General features: G+C 43.6%; 1 protein-coding gene across 3 annotated transcripts; it reads left to right on the top strand.

Annotated features, from left to right (window-relative positions):
• Positions 1-2,443: 2,443 nt before the first annotated feature.
• Positions 2,444-7,395, top strand: LOC110500412 (serine/threonine-protein kinase PLK4). Of its 3 annotated transcripts, none has more exons than XM_036957831.1 (10): positions 2,444-2,600; positions 3,305-3,430; positions 3,633-3,714; positions 3,908-4,011; positions 4,097-4,180; positions 4,578-4,639; positions 4,774-4,848; positions 5,333-5,387; positions 5,773-5,961; positions 6,072-7,395. In XM_036957831.1, exons 2-10 carry the CDS (start codon positions 3,305-3,307, stop codon positions 6,945-6,947), a joined length of 1,653 nt encoding a protein of 550 aa, XP_036813726.1. In that variant the 5' UTR covers positions 2,444-2,600; the 3' UTR covers positions 6,948-7,395. The 3 variants fall into 3 exon arrangements, with proteins under 3 accessions (XP_036813726.1, XP_036813725.1, XP_036813724.1); XM_036957830.1 differs by having other exon boundaries at positions 3,276-3,430; XM_036957829.1 differs by having other exon boundaries at positions 2,445-2,600; positions 3,286-3,430.
• Positions 7,396-19,180: the final 11,785 nt, after the last annotated feature.

The following is a 19,180-nucleotide window of genomic DNA, read 5'->3' as shown; positions in this document are numbered from 1 at the left end:
CTCTCTGGGGGTTTCATTAATTCATCTCCACTATGTAAGGTGAGCTGGTTGTGACAGAGATGTAAGTGCAGTTCCTAGGGTCGTTCCTATGACTGCAGTCCTCAAGTGCTTTCTTTGTCTCAAACTCTGGGTAGGGTAAAAGAAAACGACAACAAAAAGTCCTTTTTTAACTTTTTTCTTCCATACTTTTGGGCCTTGACTCCTAGCTGTGCGGCTTGACCAGGAGCATATCAGAACTCTTATTGGCCAACAGGAATGTTTTCCCGGGTCATGTAACACTTTATTTGAAGGAACAAATATTAGCCACTCATTTGTAGTTTAGAAGTGTGCATAAGTATCTTATAAGGCCTTTATTACGTCTCATTAGCCATATATTAGGCCAATCCTTAATAACCCCTTTAGCATATTCATATTTAATAAAGAGCAAGTTACACAAGAAACAAACTCTCAGCAAGCTGTCTCAAGGACGGGACTAATAAGGCTACGCCCTGTATAATAACAGTACCTCAATATGTGTTTCCTAGGTTACATTTCAGAATAGGGAACACGTATTGAGGTACTGTTATTATACAGCTTACTAAGAGTCTGTTTGTTGTGTAACTTACTCTTTTTTAAAGGTCCAACGCAGCTGTTTTTATCTCAATATTTGACTCATTTCTGGGTAACTGTGATTGTTTTCAGTTGAAATGGTCAAAAATAAAAATGCTTCTTCGCAAAGGGCAACAGCTCAAGCAAGACATTTGCTAGGACTGTCTGCGAGCAGCTCAAGCAAGACATTTGCTAGGACTGTCTGTGAGTGTTCTGAGTGGGAAGGGGATTTTTTTGTTGCTGTTATTGACAGAGAGGTTTCGAACTCTCTTTGTTATTGTCACGCCCTGACCTTAGAGAGCCTTTTTTATGTCTCTATTTGGTTTGGTCAGGGTGTGACTTGGGTTCGGCATTCTATGTTCTTCATTTCTAGGTTTTGTGTTTCTATGTTTTGGCCGGGTATGGTTCTCAAACAGGGACAGCTGTCTATCGCTGTCTCTGATTGGGAATCATACTTAGGCAGCCTTTTCCCACCTGTGTTTTGTGGGTTGTTGTTTTCTGTTTTGTGCCTGCACCAGACAGAACTGTTTCATTTTGTTATTTGTTTCAGTGTTCAGTTTGAATAAATCATCATGAACACGTACCACGCTGCGCTTTGGTCCTCTTCTTCAGACGAGCGTTACAGTTATTGGTCTATTTGAACAAATGTATCACATGGTGACGTCACCATGGAAGGCCTAAACTCCATTCCAACAAAACAGGCTGACAGAAAAGTAGTTGAGTGTCATCCACATCGGACCCAAGGTCTGTCTTGAAAAATGTATTTGTTGTCAATGTGTTCATTCATTGCAGTGGCTTCAGTTGCATGTTACTTCATGAATAAACTAGTAGTAACTGCTCTAACACACTGCTCTCTGCACTTAACCTGGTTGAATAGAGCTTTAACCAATAAACAACCAATAAAGAACCTGAGAGTGTTTGTCGGAGACTGTAGAGTAGACAACAGTACCTCGACATGGCAGTGTAGTGTGTGATACAACTGTGATATGACTTTATATGCCGCCTTTTACAGACTGTCCTAAGATTGGTGAGAGCTATCATGTTTGTCGTATTTTTTTAGGAAGAAAAGGGTCATGTGGGACCAGCCGGACCTAAAGGCGAGATAGGGGAGACTGGAGGTAAGCAGCAGTCCATCTGAGAATCATTATTGGAATAAAAATGACCATGTTATTTCAGTTTACCAAGGTTGAAGAAACATGAGTCTAGTGTCATGTTCTTTCACATACAAGACTCCAGTTTGATCAGCCATTCGCTCTCTTAGAACCATGAGCTCAAAGCTAGGTTGATATGACTTGTGATGCAAATATTGTTATAGTATGTGAAATTGAATTTTTCCTCACAAAATCACTCAGAGGTAGAGTTGGATAGCCTACCTTTGAATTCCTATTAATCTTCAACCAAAGACAATTCCCAAAGCAATACTACTCTACCACATCTGCCAGCTGGTAAGCAGAGCTAAGCAGCTCGCAAACTGTTTTAATGAAACACAAGATGAAAAATAAAATAGCAAACTGATGCATATAGTATGTTAAACCGTTTTCTTATATCTGTTGACTTTTTAATATGAATTTGTAATTTATTTTTAGCAGTGTGCCAAAAAGGAAAACAGATAATTATTTCACCCTGTTCAACTGATAATACGCATGTGTTTCAGGTACAGAGGACAATAAAAAACATGACCAAATAAACAAGTTGACGACAGTATACAGCTCTTGTTTCGACACTTGAACTTGTGAATGCTTTCACTTTAGCCTAAAGGCATTTATGAGTTCTTGTAAATCACATGATCTGAATGCTTTAGTTTAGCCCAAACTTCGCTGTAGTCCCTCCCAGCTGACACAATGGTTGATAGTTGATCCAGGATTGCTGAACATGTAATGCGGATATGGGTGTGGGTGGGTTAGTTTGATCATGCCACAGAAGCAGAGGAGCCCTGCACATAAGACTGGAACTCCTATTCAAATCAGAGTTTAGGTAAACCAACAGCACAACCAGCAGACAGACAAGCAAAGGTAAGCCTGTGTAAATAACATATACACCTTACTGGTATGTTTGTATTACCGCAAACGCAAATGTGTTTATACACTGAGTGTACAAAATATTAGGAACACCTAAACTTTCCATGACAGACTGGTGAATCCAGGTGAAAGATATGATCCCTTACTGAAGTCACTTCTTAAAACCACTTCAGGCAGCGTAGATGAAGGAGAGGAGACAGGTTAAAGAAGGATTTTTAAGCCTTGAGACAATTGAGACATGGATTGTGTATGTGTGCCTTTCAGGGGATGAATGGGAAAGACCAAATATTTACAGTAAGTGCCTTTGAACGGGGTATGGTTGTAGGTGCCAGGTGCATTGGTTTCAGTGTGTCAAGAACTGCAACGCTGCCAGGTTTTTTTCACGCTCAACAGCTTCCCCTGTGTATCAAGAATGGTCCACCACCCAAAAGACATCCAGCCATCTTGGCACAACTGTGGGAACCGTTGGAGACAACATAGGCCAGTATCCCTGTGAATCACTTTCAACACCTTGAGGAGTCCATGCCCAGACAAACTCAGGCTGTTCTGAGGACAAAAGGGGGTGCAACTCAATATTAAGAAGGTGTTCCTAAAGTTTTGTACACTTAGTGTATATTGTAATTTATTTTATTGATTGTCAAATAATATTGCATTGCTCATTGACATGAGTGAAACACAGACTCTAGTGAAATTTAAAGATGGGGAAAACACAGAGTGTCCTTGAGAAGAAAGGATACACTACCCAGAAGGAGGTAGAGAACGGTGTCATAGCTACTGACAAACATGGTGACCAGTTCTTCATTAAAGAGATCAAACTCAATGAGGTATGTGAGAACATTTTGTTATTTCTGAATTGATTATATCTTAGAGTTTTTTGGAATGATCACAGAGGGATAGGATACATAATTGGTTTTCAATTATAGGCAACTCTGCAGTTGCAACAATAATGACTTTGTTCATAAAGATAAAATACATAATTCACATGCATATGTCTTTCAATAAGTCACGTATTATTTGTTTTGACAGACATCTGTCCTGAACTCCAGTGTTGAAAGCCTCAGACAGATTAGTCACCCCCACATTGTAAACTACAAAAACTCATTTCTAGGTAACTACATCATTATCGTTGTCGTTACATTTGTATTTAAATGTATTTTATTTGTTTCAAAGACAATGTATTGGAATTACAAGGTAATACAGTATCAGCAACTTCAACAAGTGAACTACTACAGTATTAATATGTTTCACGATTAGAATTCTCAGGTAGAATTCACACACAAACTACAAATACATTTTCACAGAGGATAACTGCTACTATATAGTGACAGACCATTGTGCAAAGGGAAATCTGTCACAGAAGATACAAGAGCAGATGACAAACCCTACAGAAGAGTACTCTGAGAAGGTAGCTGAAGTAATAACTAGAAAATTCCACACCACAACTGTTTTTATTTTAGGCTAAATATATAATCACTTTGATACCTTCACAGATTATGGACTGGTTTGTCAAGATCTGCATGGCCCTGAAGCATGTACATGACCAGGGCCTTCTTCACAGAGAACTGAGACCCCAGGTACAGCTAATAGAACATCATGCAAAGGCTATTAGTTTAAAGAGAGCCTGGATTATTTTTTTTTAAGAAAAAGGAGGGTTGAAAAAATGTCAGGTTTTATGTAAAGCCTAGTTATTATTATTTTATTTTATTAAAATGTAACCTTCATTTAACTAGGCAAGTCAGTTAAGAACAATTTTGTATTTACAATGACACATGTAAAGCCTTCTTAAACAATCAACCACATGTTATGATTTGGGTGGGATTGTTGACATGGAATTCACAGCAATAGAAATAGAGATGATTGCAAAAACGTTTGATATGATTCATGTCAGTGCCTAAATGAAATAATGGAATGTTATCATAAACTGTTGCTTAACGCCTCAACTGTACAATGATCTTTTATGATCCATACTAGAGCGTACTCCTCACAGAATTTGAAACACTTCGTTTGGGAGCGTTTGCAAGTGTCAATGAAAAGTATGTTACTTGGCTCATGATGAATTTACACAACACATATTAATAGTTAAATACATTAATAGTTGAGCATTTTTGATTACATCAATGAGTATTTTAGTATTTTTTTGTGTTCATGTTCCAATTTCTTTTATCAGGACTACCAACGAGGATGGAATGGTGGGTTATTTAGGCCCAGAGATTCTAACTGGTGGAATATATGACACCAAAAGGTAGAAAACATTTAACATGCATATTTAAATATATATTCCTGATTTTTTTTTTTTTTTTTTAAGATATTGATTAAATAGTTAGTAATTACCCAAAATGTTGAAGGTATAGTGAGGTGAGAATGAAATCACTAAAGCTAACAAAACATTTGAGGGTGGATAATCAATCATTTACTGTAACTTGAACCTTCTGTCACAAGGCCTATGATATGGTATCATAAAATATGTCAAATATGTCAAAGTGATGTCACAAGCCATACTGTATGTTAGGTAAGCCAAGCCAATAAAATGACCAAGACAGATCAGCTGTCATGGCGCGCGCACACACACACACACACACACCCCACACTGGATATGTTTATGACATATCTATGAAGGCTTTATTATGGGGTTATAAATGTGAAACTATACGTGTGAGGGTTATGCAGTGTAAAATAATGAGAATAACATGAGAATTTATTTATTTATTTATTTTCCATCTTTGCAGTGATATTTGGTCCTTGGGATGCGTGCTGTATGAGTTGTGTATGCTTCAGGGTGCAGTAAGTAATCCTGCATTCAAATGCCCATTGTAATTTCGCATTTTCCAGTTAAGGTTGAGTGTAGTCAAATGGTTTTAAAGTAGAAATAATTCTTCAACTAATGAGATAACAGCATCTACCCAGCTAGCTAACATTGACAAAGTCAAACTAACTACCTGCATTTTATAAAAATTATTAAGATTGTAAGATTGCTCTGTATAATCACTTTTCAGCTGAAAAGTTAAAAGATCATATACCACAACATGTAAACTCGGGTTGCAAAATTCTGACTTGAAGGGTCAATCAACATCCAATTATTCCGACACATATTGAATGCATTCTATGTTGCCTGTCCACCACCTAGCTAAAGGATATTGGGTGATCATAGACAGTTCTTTCTTCAAAGTTCACTGCAGAGAACACAATCAAGCTCATCCGCCAAATATTGGGAGGTTCTTACCCATCTCTCCCAGAAAGCTTCTCATCTGAGCTCCGCGACCTCCTGTGTGGCATCTTCCAACAAGACCCGACCATTAGGCCTTCAGCTGCTGACATCATGGCAAAACCCTTCATTATCAGTTTCATCACAAAAAAGGTTTGCTATGCAATTTCAATCAATCAATTGTTCAATATGTATGTTTATCCATCCAACCATCTACATTTCCATTCATTCATTCATCTAAATGTATTCATGCATTTCTATAGAGTGAGAAAACTGTGGAGGAACTCCAGACCACCTTGGACAAGCTGAGAACTCTGGCAGACGGCTTGGAGAGTATGCACAAAGGCACCACCATAGGCAGTCTGACGGGAGGTGTTATTGGAGCAGCTGGAGGAATCACCTCTATAGTGGGGCTTATCCTGGCTCCCTTCACTCTGGGCGCCTCCCTGATCGTCACCGGGGTTGGTATTGGGGTGGCTGTCGCTGGTGGAGCCACAGCAGGAGTATCAAACATCACCAACATGGTCAATCAGTCCACCGACCGCCGAGCCATCAAGAACATCATCAAGGAGTTCCAGGAGAAGATGAACTCTGTGGTGACATCTCTGCAAGACATCGCTGAGGGTTTGGAGACACTCATGCAAAGTAGCTCTTCTAAGATAAAAAGTGCCGGTTTCAATGTAGAGGCCGCTGCTAGTGCTGGGGTGAGGGCTGGGAAAGGCCTTGCGGGCACAATAGAGCTCTTCAGACTACTCCGGGTGGCCAATATTGGCAAGGTGGCAGCCCAAACTGCCAGGGCAGTGCGTGTGGCAGAGGTGGCGACAGGAATATTTTCCGCTTTTTTTGTAGCGGTTGATATCTTCTTCATCGCCATGGACGCCAGAGAGATCCACAACATCCGACAGGCGAAGGCGAATGAACAGTCTGGTGATACCAGAAAGTTAGAAGTGATGGACACAGACTCCATCACTGAGCTGGAGCCTGGATGTGAAGAACCAAAGGCTGAGGTCAAGTCAGAGACCATGAAGTTCATCCAGACGATCAGACAGACAGCTGAACGGCTACAGGAGAGCCTGGACGAACTGAGTGACGTCATCTCGTTCATTCCTAAGATAGAGGACTGTTACTTAGACGACTGATCTACTCAGTGATTGTACGGGATGCATAAACAACAGATCCAATCATACTTTAATATTGAACTTCTCTGTAATAGACCGGTATGGGCAGATGTCCGTTTTGATCGCCAGAAACTCACTTTCATCCTTAAGACATGGCTTGTACAACTCAGTTATGACAACTAAATGTTACAGAATCAAAATCTATATCACAGACACCACTACTTCTGAAAATATTAATTTTATATCACAACTGTCAGGATTGATTTGACCTGTGTATTATATTCATGAAACAAATTGTATCAAAGTAGTAAGCAACTGCAAAATTATCCGTTTCAATCTATTAATGGATGAAAGTGCATGATGATTGTATGGAATTGTGTTAATAAAATATTTACTGAAATGTTTCTGAAATATTGTGCATGAACGTTTCTTCATGGTAAAATAATAAAGATCAGTTCATTATTTTAAAGTGTACAATGCACCAATCTGTCTTTTGGCCTGATGGTAGCATTTTCCAGGCCCAAATACACACTGGTAAACCCTGTTGAAGTACAAACAACAGATATATTTCAAAAACGTTCATATTTAGCAGCCTGTTAGTATCCGGTACTTGTTTGTGTTGCACCTGTATCCTGGAAAATGGACGTGTCTGCGAATGGCCATCTGTTAACACACACAAGGACGGACTTGACCTCAGGTGAACCCAAAGAATCACATTAACCGTGTACACATTCTCCATGTGGTCCTGTGTGGCTCAGTCAGTAAGACTTCAGAGTCGTGAGTTCAATTCCCATTGGAGTCACAAATTGTTCTGTAAGACACTGCATAAAAGCATCAAGCTAAATGACAATATCCATGCTGCCTAAGAATACTCTGTTTGAATAGTTCCATTTTATAAATTTTTCATAGAGATCTTGAACATGTCTGTTTTTTTCGCTGCGTCCTAATGACACTGTAACATTGCGTAATGTTTCACATGGAAATGTATATAAAGGAAAGAGACAGCACTACGAGCTACCCAGGTAGCCGAGGGGTTTTGTGTGAATTTTGATGCTACTTACGTACAAGTTGTAGAATGAAGGACTGACTCAGACCCTGGTGCGGACGTGTCTGTCTGGGACTCAAACTCTCAGTGAAGAATCTGGAGAAGTCAACCTGAATGACATCGTGGTACAGATTCAGCCTGAACAGGCACAGGGTGTAGACTGAAGTTCTTCTCAGATCCAAGCACCAGCCCTAGCCAACACAATCAGCAGCTGACAGCCAGACATGTGTAACCTTCTGATAGAGCTAGGAACCATGAAAACGGACAGCTACAGAGAACAGTTGGAGGAACTGAAAAACATGGAGACTACTGTTGACTCCTAAATGCAAATTAAAGTAATCCAAATCCAATGTTTAAACAAATGAATTTCTATATCATGTATTCAAGGGTTCAGAATGAGAATGTGTTTGTTTTTGAGCCACATGCCTGTTAGCCGAAGACGAATGTCCATTCCTAACAAGAATGGACAAAGTTTTGAACTTAAAGGGGAAGTTCGGCCATTTTTATATGTGGCCTTATTTTAACTCTTTCTGTGCTTGTAGTTGTTCCCCCAAACTGTTTTTAAAATTACTTGCATATTTTGTTTAGTTACAGAGTCATCACTTGCCATAGACTACAATACATTATTAAAATGTTATAAAACACTCCAACCCACTAATATTACATCAGAATCTCTGTCTGGATAATGTCTCTGCACTCAATTTAAAAAATGAATGTTCCACTGTCCCATAATCCAATATTTGCAAATGTTTTCTTGTTGTTATAAATAGCATCATTCACTGTGATTTTTTTTTGTGCAGAGACATTATCCAGACAGAGATTCTGATGTAATTTGAGTTGCTTTGTAGTATTTTATAACATATTTTAGACACATTTTAATAATGTATTGGAGTTAATGGCAAGTGAAGAATCAGCAAAATGTGACAAACTATTTTCTCTGTAACAAAATATGAACAAAAACTTATTGGGGGGATTAACTAGAAGCACAGAAAGAGTGAATAAAGGCCACATGTAAAAATGGGTGAACTTCCCCTTGAAACTTGGGAATCAGCTGCTAACAAAGAAAATGTCACATGATACTGTTGTTTGATCAAGCAGCACAGCTCACAACCATTAATGAAAGGCACTGGGCCTCTGTATTAACTTCATATTGTTGCTAAATGTAATAATGAATACATTGACTTGATTTCTTTCAACTGACAATTATGTGAACTGTCTTGAGCAAGTTTTACATTGACACAATACCTGTTAGCTAAGGTGTCAGCTAGAGATGACGTACAGGAGCTGGCAGGGATTTGTAGCGTTGCATGTCTACTTTGATGCTATTTAACATTTTCGAATCTGAGACTAAATAAAGCCAAATATATTGATAACAATCACCTTGTCCGAAAGAGATTTACATGGTTATCAAAATGTCACTCCAGGATAAGCCTACACGAAACACAACCCTTGTTGTAAGTGTTTCTAAAATCCCCCATGAGAAAAAATGACTGGTGGAAAAACGATTGGAATTATTTTCCTGTTTGACCTGTAGGTTTTATGGGTCTTATGACACCGCCACGGTGGGGTTCTATAACATAAAAGTAAAACAAATAAAAATGATGTTTTATTGTCACATACACCAGATGGGTGCAGTGAAATGTGTTGTTTTACAGGGTCAGACATAGTAGTGTGACACCCCTGGAGCAAATTAGCCCTTAAGAAACAGGGACCCAGTTTTCTTTGCATTAAAATTAAGCAGTGATTAATACTGCCCAAGTAGAACCAGAGTAATGTATGAAATACAGCCATCCAGAGTAAACACAGTGTCACGACCTCCACCGCCGATCCCTTTACCTTTTTCTGTTTGTTTTGTCTTATTAGTTGCACCTGTGTCTAATTGTTTCCCTGATTGTGCTTCCTTATTTAAGAATAGTAAACCCGCCCTTGTTTTGTGCGGGATTGATTTTGTGTTACGTCGTTGGGTGTGTTCGTGCTCCGGACCGTGGTCCCTGTGTTTTGGGTTGGTCAGTATTTTTCGCGACCTGTGTTTTGGGCATTGGATTTTGGTGCCATATTAAAGTGCACTTTTCCCTGTGGAACTCTCTGCGCCTGATTCTTACCTCACACTGTCACGACTTCTACCGAAGGTAACTGCTCTCCCTGTTCGGGCGGCGCTCGGCGTCGCAGGTTTGCAAGCCGCCACCGATCCCTTTTTTCCTTTTCTGGTTCTTTTGTCTGTGTTCCTTTTCACACCTGGTTTCATTTGCGTTTATCTCTGGGTGTATATAGGGCACCTGTTGCCTGCCTTAGTTCGTGCGGGATTAAGCTTGTGTGTATTTGCGCTCGATTATCTTTGTTTATTGTTTTCACTATTTAGGCACGTGTATGTAAGTGTCGGAACTGTGGTTGTTCCTCTGTGTGTTGGCACGAGTTTCTGATCCTTAGAGCCTAGGTTTGGATTTTCGTCTGTGCCATTTTTGTATTGGTGGACTTATTTATATATATATATATATATATATATATATATCACGCTTCTCAGAAATCCCTGCTCTCCTGCGCCTGACTCCTACACTTCTCACCGAGACGCATCACACACACAGTCCCTCGTGACACACACAGCGCTCACTCCATGCAAATATTAGTCCACAAACATTGTTCAGCCAGTCTGAAAATGCATTGCATATCATGCAAATGCTAGTTTCAGTATTCAAAACTCCCAACTGCATTGCTGTCTATTAGATACAGTGGAGGCTGCTGAGAGAACGGCTCATAATACTGACCAGAACGGAGCAAATGGAATGGCATCAAACACCTGGAAATCACGTGTTTGAGGTATTTGACACCATTCCACTATCTCTGATCCAATCATTACCATTAGCCCGTTATCCCCAATTAAGGTGCCACCAACCTCTTGTGAATAGATACAGTTAGGATGGGCAGTTTGCTATTTTGCATAAGCAAATTGGGACCCATAGGCAGTTAACAAAGAGATCCAGACTCTGAATGTAAGTGTTCATACATTTACATGATATAAAAACAATGTCATTGTATATAAAGCATCATAATTGTGTGATTTGCGTCACTTAATGATGTTACATATACACAACGTTAATTTTTAGAGTGGCTATACTTAGCCATAAATGCATATTTGTTTTGTAGAAAATGTACTCTGGCATCTCTGGACATTTAATGAGCATTTTGCATGCATTGAATTTCAGAAAAACAGAACTGCAGTGTTGACAAGCTGCAGAGGCGTGCCATTTGGAGTGACGATTTCCAGTTTGGTATTTACAAAAATCTGCCACCAAGTGGTGGCAATGGTGTTTATTGGATATTCATCTAGAAGAGAGTGATGTTGTTTTATGTTTTGATGGTTTACAGACATGTTAGCCGGTGTTTAAAGACACTGTTATGTGTATGTATCATCAGGCATTAAAATCAAAAGTGCCTCAGTCAAGGGCACATCAACAGAGTATTATTTTCTGTTCCTGGCCCAATGCTCATACCGCTAGGGTACCTGCCAGCATATTCACTGTCTTCATTCACTATTTCCTCTAAACCCAAAACAAAATGTGTCATCATTTGGGATCAAAATAATACATTTTTCTAACTGTGGTTTTTCAACAAATGTGTTGTAATTCTACATATAAAGGGATTAAATATGATCAACTATGTGTTTCATCCCTATTGTCCTGTGATGCACCTGAAAAGCAGATGTTTCCAGCTCAGAGACAGGATTGTGTCGAGGCAGAGATCTGGGGGAAGGGTACCAAAAAATGTCTGCAGCATTGAAGGTCCCCAAGAACACAGTGGCCTCCATCATTGTTAAATGGTAGATGTTTGGAACCACCAAGACTCTTCCGAGATCAAGCCGCCCAGCCGAACCAAGCAATCGGGGGGGGAAAGGGCCTTGGTCAGCTAGGTGATTATTAGGAACCCAATGGTCACTCTGACAAAGCTCCAGAGTTCCTCTGTGGAGATGGGAGAACCTGCCAGAAGGACAACCATATCTGCAGCTGTCATGTACTGTCATGTTGTGTCTTGTCTCTGTCCTTTCCCTTCACCCTGTCTCCCTCTGCTGGTCGTTGTTAGGTTACCTTTTCTCCCCCTCTTTCCCCCAGCTGTGCCTTGTCTCCTCCAAACCACCTCGTCACCCCGTTTCCCACCTGTTCCCTTTTTCCCTCTGATTAGGTCCCTATATCTCTCTCTGTTTTTGTTCCTGTCCTTGTCGGATTCTTGTTTGTTGTGTTTCATGCCTGAACCAGACTGTCGTCATGTTTGCTGTAACCTTGTCTTGTCCTGTCGGAATCTGCCGGTCCGTCTGAGCCTACCTATGTTTGGTAATTAAAGAAGCTCTGTTTAAGTTGATTCGCTTTTGGGTCCTCATTCACTCACCGTAACAGAAGAATCCGACCAAGAATGGACCCAGCGACTTCGGATCCTCTCCACTCAGCCGTCGGGATCCAGGGAGCGATGCTAGGCAGACACGAGCAGGAAGTGTCTGCTGCTCGACATGCCGTTGAGACCCTGGCCACCCAAGTCTCCAACCTCACAGAACAGGTTCACCATCTCCGCCTCGATCCACCGGCCACTTCCAGGGCTTTCGAATCTCCGGAGCCCAGAATCAATAACCCGCCGTGTTACTCTGGGGAGCCCACTGAATGCCGCTCGTTCCTCACCCAGTGTGATATTGTGTTTTCTCTCCAGCCCAACACTTACTCCAGGAGCACTGCTCGTGTCGCCTACGTCATATCTCTCCTTATTGGACGGGCTCGTGAGTGGGGCACGGCAATCTGGGAGGCAAGGGCTGAGTGTACTAACCAGTATCAGGACTTTAAGGAGGAGATGATACGGGTTTTTGATCGATCTGTTTTTGGGGAGGAGGCTTCCAGGGCCCTGTCTTCCCTATGTCAAGGCAATCGATCCATAACAGACTACTCTATTGAGTTTCGCACTCTTGCTGTCTCCAGTGGCTGGAACGAGCCGGCCTTGCTCGCTCGTCTTCTGGAGGGTCTCCGCGCAGAGGTAAAGGATGAGATTCTCTCCCGGGAGGTTCCTTCCAGCGTGGATTCCTTGATTGAACTCGCTATTCGCATTGAGCGACGGGTTGATCTTCGTCACCGAGCTCGTGGAAAGGAGCTCGCGCTCTCCGTCGCCCCCCTCTCCGCATCACTACCATCTTCCTCTGCCGGCTCGGGTGCTGAGCCCATGCAGCTGGGAGGTATCCGCATCTCGACTAAGGAGAGGGAACGGAGAATCACCAACCGCCTCTGTCTCTATTGCGGTTCCGCTGGTCATTTTGTCACTTCATGTCCAGTAAAAGGCCAGAGCTCGTCAGTAAGCGGAGGGCTACTGGTGAGCGCTACTACTCCTGTCTCTCCTTCAAGATCCTGCACTACCTTGTCGGTCCATCTACGCTGGACCGGTTCGTCAGCTTCCTGCAGTGCCTTAATAGACTCTGGGGCGGAGGGCTGTTTTATGGACGAGACCTGGGCTCGGGAACATGACATTCCTCTCAGACAGTTAAAGGAGCCCACGGCCTTGTTCGCCCTGGATGGTAGTCCTCTCCCCAGGATTCAGCGTGAGACGCTACCTTTAACCCTCACTGTTTCTGGTAATCATAGCGAAACCATTTCTTTTTTAATTTTTCGTTCACCTTTTACACCTGTTGTTTTGGGCCATCCCTGGCTAGTTTGTCATAATCCTTCCATTAATTGGTCTAGTAATTCTATCCTCTCCTGGAACGTCTCTTGTCATGTGAAATGTTTAATGTCTGCTATCCCTCCTGTTTCCTCTGTCTCTTCTTCACAGGAGGAGCCTAGTGATTTGACAGGGGTGCCGGAGGAATATCACGATCTGCGCACGGTGTTCAGTCGGTCCAGGGCCACCTCTCTTCCTCCACACCGGTCGTATGATTGTAGTATTGATCTCCTTCCGGGAACCACCCCCCCCCCCGGGGTAGACTATACTCTCTGTCGGCTCCCGAACGTAAGGCTCTCGAAGATTATTTGTCTGTAGCTCTTGACGCCGGTACCATAGTCCCCTCCTCCTCTCCCGCCGGAGCAGGGTTTTTTTTTTGTCAAGAAGAAGGACGGGTCTCTGCGTCCCTGCATAGATTATCGAGGGCTGAATGACATAACAGTGAAGAATCGTTATCCGCTTCCTCTTATGTCTTCAGCCTTCGAGATCCTGCAGGGAGCCAGGTTTTTCACTAAGTTGGACCTTCGTAACGCTTACCATCTCGTGCGCATCAGGGAGGGGGACGAGTGGAAGACGGCGTTTAACACTCCGTTAGGGCACTTTGAATACCGGGTTCTTCCTTTCGGCCTCGCTAACGCTCCAGCTATCTTTCAGGCATTAGTCAATGATGTCCTGAGAGACATGCTGAACATCTTTGTTTTCGTTTACCTTGACGATATCCTGATTTTTTTCACCGTCACTCCAGATTCATGTTCAGCACGTTCGACGTGTCCTCCAGCGCCTTTTAGAGAATTGTCTTTTTGTGAAGGCTGAGAAGTGCACTTTTCATGCCTCCTCCGTCACATTTCTCGGTTCTGTTATTTCCGCTGAAGGCATTAAGATGGATCCCGCTAAAGTCCAAGCTGTCATTGTTTGGCCCGTCCCTAAGTCACGCGTCGAGCTGCAGCGCTTTCTCGGCTTCGCGAACTTCTATCGTCGTTTCATCCGTAATTTCGGTCAGGTGGCAGCTCCTCTCACAGCCCTTACTTCTGTCAAGACGTGCTTTAAGTGGTCCGTTTCCGCCCAGGGAGCTTTTGATCTCCTCAAGAATCGTTTTACATCCGCTCCTATCCTTGTTACACCTGACGTCTCTAGACAGTTCGTTGTCGAGGTTGACGCGTCAGAGGTGGGCGTGGGAGCCATTCTTTCTCAGCGCTCCCTCTCTGACGACAAGGTCCACCCATGCGCGTATTTTTCTCATCGCCTGTCGCCGTCGGAACGTAACTATGATGTGGGTAACCGCGAACTGCTCGCCATCCGGTTAGCCCTAGGCGAATGGCGACAGTGGTTGGAGGGGGCGACCGTTCCTTTTGTCGTTTGGACTGACCATAGGAACCTTGAGTACATCCGTTCTGCCAAACGACTTAATGCGCGTCAGGCGCGTTGGGCGCTGTTTTTCGCTCGTTTCGAGTTCGTGATTTCTTATCGTCCGGGCTCTAAGAACACCAAGCCTGATGCTTTGTCTCGTCTCTTCAGTTCTTCAGTAGCCTCCACTGACCCCGAGGGGATTCTCCCTGAGGGGCGTGTTGTCGGGTTGACTGTCTGGGGAATTGAGAGGCAGGTAAAACAAGCGCTCACTCACACTCCGTCGCCGCGCGCTTGTCCTAGGAACCTTCTTTTCGTTCCCGTTCCTACTCGTCTGGCCGATCTTCAGTGGGCTCACTCTGCCAAGTTAGCCGGCCACCCTGGCGTTCGGGGTACGCTTGCTTCCATTCGCCAGCGTTTTTGGTGGCCCACCCGGGAGCATGACACGCGTCGTTTCGTGGCTGCTTGTTCGGTCTGCGCGCAGACTAAGTCCGGTAACTCTCCTCCTGCCGGCCGTCTCAGGCCGCTTCCTATTCCCTCTCGACCGTGGTCTCACATCGCCTTAGATTTTGTCACCGGACTGCCTTCGTCAGCGGGGAAGACTGTTATTCTTACGGTTGTCGATAGGTTCTCTAAGGCGGCTCATTTCATTCCCCTTGCTAAGCTTCCTTCTGCTAAAGAGACGGCACAAATCATCATCGAGAATGTTTTCAGAATTCATGGCCTTCCGTCAGACGTCGTTTCGGACAGAGGTCCGCAATTCACGTCTCAATTTTGGAGGGAGTTTTGCCGTTTGATTGGGGCTTCCGTCAGTCTCTCTTCCGGCTTTCACCCCCAGTCTAACGGTCAAGCAGAACGGGCCAATCAGACTATTGGTCGCATCTTACGCAGTCTTTCTTTTCGCAACCCTGCGTCTTGGTCAGAACAGCTCCCCTGGGCAGAATACGCCCACAACTCGCTTCCTTCGTCTGCGACCGGGCTATCTCCTTTTCAGAGTAGCCTCGGGTACCAGCCTCCGCTGTTCTCATCTCAGTTCGCCGAGTCCAGCGTCCCCTCCGCTCAGGCTTTTGTCCAACGTTGCGAGCGCACCTGGAAGAGGGTCAGGTCTGCACTTTGCCGTTATAGGACGCAGACTGTGAGGGCTGCTAATAAGCGTAGAACTAAGAGTCCTAGATATTGTCGCGGTCAGAGAGTTTGGCTCTCCACTCAGAACCTTCCCCTTAAGACGGCTTCTCGCAAGTTGACCCCGCGGTTCATTGGTCCGTTCCGTATTTCTCGGGTCATTAATCCTGTCGCAGTTCGACTTCTTCTTCCGCGATACCTTCGTCGCGTCCACCCGGTCTTCCATGTCTCCTGCATCAAGCCCGTCCTTCGCGCCCCCGCTCGTCTTCCCCCCCCCCCCCCCCCCATCCTTGTCGAGGGCGCACCCATCTACAGGGTCCGTAGAATTTTGGACATGCGTCCTCGGGGCCGTGGTCACCAGTACCTCGTAGATTGGGAGGGGTACGGTCCTGAGGAGAGGAGTTGGGTTCCCTCTCGGGACGTGCTGGACCGTGCGCTGATCGAGGATTTCCTCCGTTGCCGCCAGGTTTCCTCCTCGAGTGCGCCAGGAGGCGCTCGGTGAGTGGGGGGGTACTGTCATGTACTGTCATGTTGTGTCTTGTCTCTGTCCTTTCCCTTCACCCTGTCTCCCTCTGCTGGTCGTTGTTAGGTTACCTTTTCTCCCCCTCTTTCCCCCAGCTGTGCCTTGTCTCCTCCAAACCACCTCGTCACCCCGTTTCCCACCTGTTCCCTTTTTCCCTCTGATTAGGTCCCTATATCTCTCTCTGTTTTTGTTCCTGTCCTTGTCGGATTCTTGTTTGTTGTGTTTCATGCCTGAACCAGACTGTCGTCATGTTTGCTGTAACCTTGTCTTGTCCTGTCGGAATCTGCCGGTCCGTCTGAGCCTACCTATGTTTGGTAATTAAAGAAGCTCTGTTTAAGTTAATTCGCTTTTGGGTCCTCATTCACTCACCGTAACAGCAGCACTCCACCAATCAGAACTTTATGGTAGAGTGGCCAGACGGAAGCCACTCCTCAGTAAAAGGTTTTGTTTGCCATAAGGAACCTAAAGGACTCTCAGACCTTGAGAAACAAGATTCCCTGGTCTGATGAAACCAAGATTGACCTTTTTGACCTGAATGCCAAGCGTCACGTCTGAAGGAAACCTGGCACCATCCCTACAGTGAAGCATGGTGGTGGCAGCATCATGTTGTGGGGATGTTTTTCAGCAGCAGGGACTGTGAGACTAGTCAGGATGGAGAAAAGATTAACTGAGCAAAATACAGAGAGATCCTTGATGAAAACCTGCTCCAGAACGCTCAGGACCTCAGACTGAGGGAGAAGGTTCACCTTCCAACTGGACTACAACCCTGAGCACACAGCCGAGACAATGCAGGAGTGGCTTTGGGACAAGTCAGAGCCCAGCCTTGAACCCAATCGAACATCTCTGTACCGTAGCAAAATGTGGAAAAAGTCGAGGGGTCTGAACAATTCATTCATTTGTGTAACACTATTTTCAAAAGAGAAAGTCTGACCTCTCTCAAGCTTGGCCTGTCTGGTTTTGAGCTGCTGAATATCAGAGAGTAAATGGCTGATCACACTGGAGTTGCCCCCTGCATTTGAAAGAACACGACACCTTTCTCTGTCACTGTCTATGTTTTGGATTGCATCTCAACAAGAACTATCCCAACAGGTCAAGGACTGCTGCTTACCTCCTGACTCCTTACCTCCTGACTCCTATCTCCCCTTTAGGTCTGGGTTGTCCCACATTACCAGGGGGTCCCTGTGCCCCTATCCTTCCTTAAAAAACACAAACAACATACATTTAATTTTGTACAGATCATTCCCCAAAGTGGGTGTATTTTTGTTTCAACTGGAAGTCGTACAATGTCTTGATGTAAGTCAATACATTCTTCAATGTATTTACTAACATTCTTCAATGTATTTACCTGGCTTTCCCCGGCAGGTAGAGAGTCAACTGTGAGGTCAGCAGACAACAGCAGACAACAGACAACCTGGGCAGATGGCACTGCCCTGCAGACAACCTGGGCAGTGCCATCTAGTGGACTCTGTGAGGAGAACAAGCTCAGACTCATTGGGCTTGCATGGCGGGGGAGCTGACATCAACCCAACCTCTTGCACTGGGCTCGTTTTCATCTATTGCTTATAATCAGAACACAAAGTTTCCATTCAGAAACAACCTCTAGCCCTTAGGATCTGTGTAGATCTGAAAGGGTGGGATAGGTATGGCCAAAGTTCCACATAGCCTACACTGTAATGGAAAAAGGTCATTCATCGAGTAATTCTGGGTATTATCAACAGTAAAATACTCTGTAATGTTTTAATGCATCATACTGTAAATTAAGGTGCATAGTGGGTACATGTTTTGGACAGGGAAAGAATTGCTGTGTTTTGAATGGTACTGTTACTCCACCCCACAGAATACAGTAACATACTGTATCTTTGGAGCTCCAAAAAACTTTTGACCACTAGTGAGTACATGTTATTGTTGTTTCTGGCTCATTAACATGTTTTGAGGCGTTGCTTGTAAGAGGTTACATTTTTTGCACCGGTGAGTGAGAATGCTGTAACAATTTAGATCCCACATGGTTATTGTGCCCCATTGCAGTAATTATTAACCACTGTAAGTCTAAGCTGTTGGAGGGGGGGTTGATGGGTATTGTTTTTATTATGTTACCTATGTTAATGTACCGGTGCATCAATTGACTCTAGGTGATTTGCCTTGTAGTCGCTGTCAGTTTGGAATCTTCTAGAAGTGCAAGTGATATAAAACGCCAAATGTGAATTAATATGTTGTAATGCGTAAACACTTTACCCAGCAGCCAACCTGCTTGCACCAATCCATTGTCCTACCCTCAATGAATTTCATTCATCCATTCGTTCATAAATTAATTCCGAAGTACTTGCTTTGATACCGTATTGATATTACAGTAAGTGTACTGTAACATGAAATACTGAATTTTACTTGCCACTGAGCTGCCTGTAAGTCAAAATCATGGCAACCCCTTTACAGTGTTTTAGAGAGCATTTTGCCTTCACTCATTTATGTCAGATCTATGAAGTGTTTAGAGTGTAGGGGCTAGAGTTTGTTTCTGGATGGGGCCAGAGTTACGGGTAAACC

The sequence above is a fragment of the Oncorhynchus mykiss genome, chromosome 21, assembly GCF_013265735.2.
Source record: "Oncorhynchus mykiss isolate Arlee chromosome 21, USDA_OmykA_1.1, whole genome shotgun sequence".
NCBI lineage: Eukaryota > Metazoa > Chordata > Actinopteri > Salmoniformes > Salmonidae > Oncorhynchus > Oncorhynchus mykiss.
Note: the sequence above shows the minus strand (reverse complement) of the source record. Positions and strands in the feature narration are given on the sequence as shown.